General features: G+C 48.0%; 1 protein-coding gene across 1 annotated transcript in view; it reads left to right on the top strand.

Annotated features, from left to right (window-relative positions):
- The window catches only part of LOC130379091 (netrin-1), a 62223-nt gene that overhangs the window by 43045 nt on the left and 11678 nt on the right, over positions 1–7500 (top strand). Inside the window, exons 4-5 of the mRNA XM_056585689.1 lie at positions 2471–2620; positions 5676–5729. Coding sequence (XP_056441664.1) covers positions 2471–2620; positions 5676–5729 — 204 coding nt within the window. The remainder of the gene's footprint in view (positions 1–2470; positions 2621–5675; positions 5730–7500) is intronic.

Raw genomic sequence — 7500 nt, forward strand, 5'->3', positions numbered from 1 at the left:
TCAGGCCGCCAGCAAGGCGTCTACATAGTACTCATCATGACACGCTGGGTCAGGAAGTGAGACAGGTTCCCAGTTCATGAAACCGGTCAGAAAGGTTATACTAATACTTGGCTACCCGTTAGATGACTCATCATTCTACTCCGCCAGTTGAACCAGGCAATCATCCAGCCAATAAACGAGGCATTCCTGCAGCCAGTAAACCAGGCAGTCCTCTAGCCGGTAAACCAGGCAGTCCTCCAGCCAGTAAGCCATCTGCCCAGCCACTCCATCAGTCAGAGAGGAGTGCAGGAAGTGGATGTGAGGGAGGAGGACGGCTGTGTGTGTGTGTGTGTGTGTGTGTGTGTGTGTGTGTGTGTGTGTGTGTGTGTGTGTGTGTGTGTGTGTGTGTGTGTGTGTGTGTGTGTGTGTGTGTGTGTGTGTGTGTGTGTGTGTGTGTGAGTGAGTGTGTGCATTTGGGGAGTGGGTGTCTCCCACCTGTTGGCCATGTGCTGTGTGCACCTTGATTTACTGGCAGCCTGTGGGCTTTGTCTGTGTGTGTGGTGTGTGTGTGTGTGTGTGGGTGTGTTAGTGTGGTGTGTGTCTGTTTGTGTGTGTGTGTGTGTGGTGGATGTTCTGTTAAAGCACACATGGCTGCAGCGCTCTAGAGCTCCACGCTCAGACTAAGCCCTGCTGCTCCAGCTCCACTGACAGGCCCCCTAATTTACTGGCCTCTGGACGTGCCGGCCTGGTCTCCATGCTGTTTACTGGGCCTCCTGCAGCGGTGTGAGCGTGTGTGTTTGTGTGTGTGTGTGTGGGCGTGTGAACTAACCCCACAAACAGCGAGGCAATGAAAGCAGTGACAGATTGGTGGGTGCAGAAGTCCTAATCGGCACACACCCTTTAAAGAATAGATTAGGGAGACACTCACACACACACACACACACACACACACACACACACACACGCACACACACACACACAGTTCAAGACTGTGTGTTTGTCAGAGTGGGATAAGAGTAGAATCAGGGGAAATTGACAATAGAGATAAAGGAGAGAAAGTGATAGAGAGAGATTGAAAAGCTGATGTTTATTCAAGAAGTGAACAAAACTCCCATATAATTATTATTTTAGGGAGTAATTAGATTAATAACAAATCTGTTTTTATCACGGAACAAAACATACTTTTTTAGGCTAGCCGTAGTGTGGATCACCCAGGGTGTTCCAAACAGTTGCTATTGCACAGTTCTTCACTCAGATGACCAGAGAACAATGCATAAGGAATAAACTTTGTTGTTTGTTTACCAACTTAATCAGATGAATTTCAAATGTCCTTCTGCGGTGCTCTGCACTGATTGTTTTTCGCGTTGTCATGGAAACATCTGTTCGACAGTTCTGACATGTTTTGATTTGTAGCGCATTAAATTAAGAAAGGTGTCCAGTATTAACCCCCCCACCCCCCTGAACAACAGGCGGTCACGGTGCAGTCAGAAACAACAGGCGTACCTACTAATTACCCCTTTAAGAAGAAAAAAACACCAAGCAGAATTAGACGATGCCTTTGATTTTGTAAGAGTGACAAGTGACACAACACAGAATAGAGAGAGAGATGAACACACCCCTTGGGCTGAAAGTTAGACTCACACAAACCTTCCACGCAGAAAATAATAGTGTAAACAGGGTCTCCAAGCGGCCAGATAGCTTTTCTTGCTGTGCTACTTGAATGAAGTATCCCACTGCTGGGCAAGGCTTCGTTCTGAGGCAGAAGGGCCGATTTTTCTCCAGCTCAAATCCAGTCCTGTATTGTCTCTGGGCCAGTCCCCCAGTATTCACACAACCTGGGATCAAAAAGAATCACTTGCGGTCGCTGGTTACTCCACATTTATTCCAAATGTGTCAGGGATTTGGCCCTGAGATCCAGTCGTGTTAGTCAGTAATGTGATCTAGAATTGGACTAAGTACTGGGGGGCGGGCTGGGTTCGAAAGTGATGACATTCCTGGAGCATGTGTGCTGAATGGACCCCCCAGTCCGGGTGGAAACGTGACGAGCGTTCAGGGTTGGCCATCAAAGCGCTGCATTAATCAGGACCAGACAATTAGGATTAGGCTTCATGATTTGATCCTCTTGTAAACACGCTTGAACCCTTTGCTCTGTCTGTCTCATGCAAACTTATGTATGCATATCTGAACATATGCATGCATGTGTATGTATATTTCTGTCTGTCTTTGTGCACCTCTTAACCTGTCTCACAGCTCACCTGCTGCCTCTGCTGTTGTTGGCACCACCACTGCTGTCCATGCTGTCGTGCACAAACACACACACACACACACACACACACACACACACACACACACACACACACTTCTTCCTTTGTGTATAGATGTACGAATGCAATGTCCCCACGTTCACCTTTATGTATGTGTTTGTGTGTGTGTGTGTGTGCGTGTGCGACCACTCACTGTGCCTCTCTCTCTTCCTCTTGTTTCCTCACAGCATGTGATTGCCATCCCGTGGGCGCCGCTGGCAAAACCTGTAACCAAACCACGGGCCAGTGTCCCTGTAAGGACGGGGTGACGGGTATCACGTGCAACCGCTGCGCTAAAGGCTTCCAGCAGAGCCGCTCGCCCATTGCCCCCTGCATAAGTACGTGGACACCGCAGCCTCCGCCGTGCCTTATGTGATGCTGCCCATAGATCACAAATGCACACACACACACACACACACACACGCACACACACACACAGGACCTGTTTTCATGAGGACGCGTCAGAGGTCGGCAGAGTGGGAGTTTTCAGGGTCCTAATGTTAAAAGCCGTCCCCGGTTTTGGTCTGTGTTTGTATGTGAGCTCGGTAGCTAACCCGTTTATTGGTTAGCACGTTTAGAGACATGCTCGTGAAAAAACTGTAGGCCGAACAACTTTCCATGGGTGTATACCTAGAAGTGCACGTTTATGCATGGGAACAATATTTTGAATGTGGGGGGACTTCCTTTTACCTAGACGAACACTCATGTACTCACACACACACACACACACACACACACACACACACACACACACACACACACACACACACACACACACACACACACACGACACACACACACACACACACACACACACACACACACACACACACACACACAAACACACACAATGAAACCTTACTTTGGAACATGCCATTTAAAGTGCTAAGTGTAACGAGTGCGACTACGGCCATCATTCGTCTTCCTCCTCTCTTCCATCTGCTTCTCCTCAGACAAGCCCTTCGTGTCGGACTGTCAGTGGTCCAGTCACGTTAATCTCCCAGTTTAAATAAACACACTGTTTAAACCGCAGCCCCCGGGTTATGGGGGATAAGAAGCCCTAACTCTTTGTTGGTTTCTCCGAGAGTCTCGCAAGCGATTCGCAAAAGGCCGGCGAGATCGTTAGCAGCAGCGACACGACGGGTCTTACAGAACACCCTGTGAGAGAAAACACATGACGCCGGAGGGCCGAACGCTCTCAGAACCTTTCTGTTCTACTTGTTCTCAACAGCTGATGGTCTGTTAATCCAGGGGCTTACTCAGGTTGCAGCCGGGAGGGAACATCCGATGCCACGGGAGGCTATAAGGTATCGGAGGGAGGGTGCGAAGGCGGAATCACAGGTTTTGCTGCGAGTTCTGCTATTTTTAATTGGCCCATTGTCCCACTGTAAGACAACAGCATTTTAATTGGTTGCTTCAATTTAATTGGATACAAGGGATTAAGGCGTTAACATCATAGATCTGAATAGGGATCTCGCTGGGAAACGAGGGCATTTAAAGAGACAGCGCAGATAGCTCATGTCTCTGAGTTTAACTGGGGGGGGGGGGGCACTCTGGAACAGGGGTGGGGGAGAGTTTGTTTGGCCCATTAGGTTTAGCAAAAAGAGCTAGCCAAGTTTCATTTTAGCAATGAGTCACATTATATCGGTGACATCATCTATACAAGCTTAAGCTGGGTAGCAGAATCTACACGAGCTGGTTATAGGAAACATGCTCCCTGACTTAGAGGGCCGTGCGTGGCTGCTTGGGTCCTGCTTGGAAGACGGTCAGGCCCACGTTGAGCACCACCAGCTCCTCCCTATTGGCAGCCAGAGCGGCCATTGTTGTCGATACATTTCAACATATGGTTGGTTCTGTCTTATGTCCACAAATAAACATTATGGCATGTGTGGGATTATGGCCGTGCCTCGCAGTCACTATGAATTTGCGTACATTTGGGAAGTACACGTCCCTAAAAGTTACAGTAATTCAAAATGCGGGGGAGAGATTAAGTGAAAGATGTACTGACCGTATGTACAGTACATCAGTAAATATCTATTTGACAAATGGTTTTAGTATCTATGGGAACGGGGAGCAGGGAATAACTTGCACGTCAGCAGAACACTCCCTGTCCCCGTGGAGATTGTGTGGAAATCTCTCGAAAACTGTTCACTTATTGTTCCGCGAACTGACGGATGATTTGATCAAATACTTTTGGAAAATCTCATCTGTCATGCCAAGTCGTTAAATATAGTCCCCAATAGAACCAGGGAGATCTAGCAGACGGAGCTGGAATACAAGTCTAATGAATAATGTATTTTCCTACTCTGGAATGGGGAATGGGTTTTTTTGTGTGAAAATAAGAGGTTATTTCCTTGTGTTGTCTAAGCAGCGCAGCTATAGCAAAACTGCTGTTGAAGCCCCCTCCCCCACAGCCTCCCGCTCCTTTGTACCTTCTGAGCTTCCATACATTGTTGTGCCTCAACAAAGTCCCTGTTTGCCACTCAGCACTAAAGGGCCTTATCTTGGCCCTCTTCTCCCCTGCCCACACTAACAAAGTTGCAATCTTCAGCGTTTTGTGTGTGAGTGTTTGTGTGTTTGAGTGTGTTTGTGTGTTTGAGTGTGTGCGTGAGTGTGTGAGTGAGTGAGTGTGTGAGTGTGTGTATCTCTGTGTCATCTGTTGTCATCCTGCTCCGCTTTAGAGATAACAGGGGGCTGCTTCACGCATGGCTTTCTCCCAGTGTCCACTTCCTACCACACACACGTGCATGGGCATGCACGCACAAACACACACACACACACACTCAAAGATTAGAGAGGAAGACCTGAGAATGGAGTCTAAAAGAGCTGGTGTTTCACCCCCCCCCCGCCCCTCCCCAGGGCAGCTGGTCCTACGGGGGCCTGAAGGAAGCAGACAGGGAGGAGAACAGATTAGAACAGTAACATCGTTCTCAGCCCTAACATCGAATGGAGGCCGGTGTTCCTCTTTTGATCTAATCTTCCGAGTTGTTTGTTTTTTCTCCACCTGAGCCGGCTGTAAGGATACAGTGTTTCTTCTTCCTGACTGCAGGCCCCTATAACAATAAGAAAAAATGGCCCAACACTCACGATAACATGACAGGCTTGTCTGTCGAAAAGAGGAGAAGAATGCGAAACAAACAGATCGAATGGGCCGACGATATTCCTTATACCTATTTTAGGTTTCAGTTCCTACACCGGCAAGCATGAAAAACACATGAGTGTGCAGAGCACTCACACACACTCACAAACAAATTCACATGCATGCAAGTTATGACTGTTCATTGACTGTACTACGGTGGATATTAATTAAATATGAATGACATGAGCAGAGTTTGCGCAACGTAATGGAACCGATGTTGCTTTGTGTCCTGTGTCACGTTTCCCCCGGAGCAGAGATTCCTGTCGCACCTCCCACGACGACGGCCAGCAGCACGCAGGAGCCCTCCGGTGAGTCCTCGTACCTCTGCTAACTAACGGGATACAGTGTACGGGTTTCAACTACTGCTGCTGCATCTTCTCAAGGGCACACAGGATGTAGATGTCCTCCACTATCGCCTGAACTATGGAGCGGTTTGGGGATGATGCACGTGAGAAGATGAGTACATGACCACACTGGGCTGTAGTTCGTAGGACATCAACTCGTGCAGGATAAAAAATCTGAATGCTAATAGGATCAGGGAGAGAGGGAGGGAGGGAGGGATGGGGGTGAGGAGGCTGGGAGCCAGTTTGGGTGTTCCCAAGACTTCCCGCCAACCCCTTGCCAAAATATTATTTCTTTCCTGAGCGGGTGTGAAAACACGGCATCAAGTGGAAATTGGTTCCCTGTTGCCATCCCGCGTGGTTATTAGTATTTCATGAATATTAAATCAATTAGCAGAGCTCTGACATGGCTCTGCTTTAATCTCTCCCACTTCAGCCAATTAATGCGTCTAACTGCGGCCCAGCAGGACACTGCAGCTCCAGGGCTCAGGCGGCTGCCCTGATTGGCTGCCTTTGGATTTCTCTCTCTCTCCCTTCCTCTCACTAGATCATCCTCCCTTCCTCTCACTAGATCAACCCCCCCCCCCCCCCCCCCCCCCCCCACTTGCACCTTCTCTCAATTTTTTCTGATGTCTCTTACCAATTCTTTCCTATCTCTTGCTCTCACTTTCATGTTTGGTGTCAGAAGAGGAGGGTGAGGGTTCTGCGGTAGTTTAATGCTGGGACAAAGAGGAGGGTGAGGGTTCTGCGGTAGTTTAATGCTGGGACAAAGAGGAGGGTGAGGGTTCTAAGGTAGTTTTAATGCTGAGCAGAGGAGTGGATGGTTCTAAGGTAGTTTTAACGCTGAGCAGAGGAGTGGCTGGTTCTCAGGTAGTTTTAATGCTGAGCAGAGGAGTGGCTGGTTCTAAGGTAGTTTTAATGCTGAGCAGAGGAGTGGCTGGTTCTAAGGTAGTTTTAATGCTGAGCAGAGGAGTGGATGGTTCTAAGGTAGTTTTAATGCTGAGCAGAGGAGTGGATGGTTCTAAGGTAGTTTTAATGCTGAGCAGAGGAGTGGCTGGTTCTAAGGTAGTTTTAATGCTGAGCAGAGGAGTGGATGGTTCTAAGGTAGTTTTAATGCTGAGCAGAGGAGTGGATGGTTCTAAGGTAGTTTTAATGCTGAGCAGAGGAGTGGATGGTTCTAAGGTAGTTGAATGCTGGGAATAGGAGGGTGATGGTTCTATGGTAGTTTTGATGCTGGGAACTGTAGGAAATACAAGCCTAGCCCTGATTCAGTGAAGGATACATCATGTTGTTTTATTATTAATAATGGTATGCCCTACATACTGGTCTAAAGGGTCGTTTTATGAATGCGTTTACAAAACTACTGAACTCTCAAAACAACACCTATTACAATATTAAGTAATTGAGCATCAGATCATTTTTATCCTTAGTGACTTACAGTGATGTCACACGTCAGCATCTGGAGATTGTGCCTCTTGTTGAAGGATGTCTGACGTCAGGGTTTGAACACAGACGCAAAGCTGTTTCCACGACTTTATCGTCTGGAGCGTCAGTCCCTACAACCGTATCTCATCCATTGTAGAGGGATCCAACGCATGGAAACGAAGATGTTTACTATGTGAGCACCATAAACCTGGAGGGCCTTGGGTAGGAAATTGACACATGTGATGCCAACAAAAGGCGAGGCGTAGCTTTTGTGAATTGCCTGCAAACACAGGATGTAGGTTCTGTTCCTCCT

The sequence above is a fragment of the Gadus chalcogrammus genome, chromosome 3 (assembly GCF_026213295.1).
Source record: "Gadus chalcogrammus isolate NIFS_2021 chromosome 3, NIFS_Gcha_1.0, whole genome shotgun sequence".
Lineage (NCBI taxonomy): Eukaryota > Metazoa > Chordata > Actinopteri > Gadiformes > Gadidae > Gadus > Gadus chalcogrammus.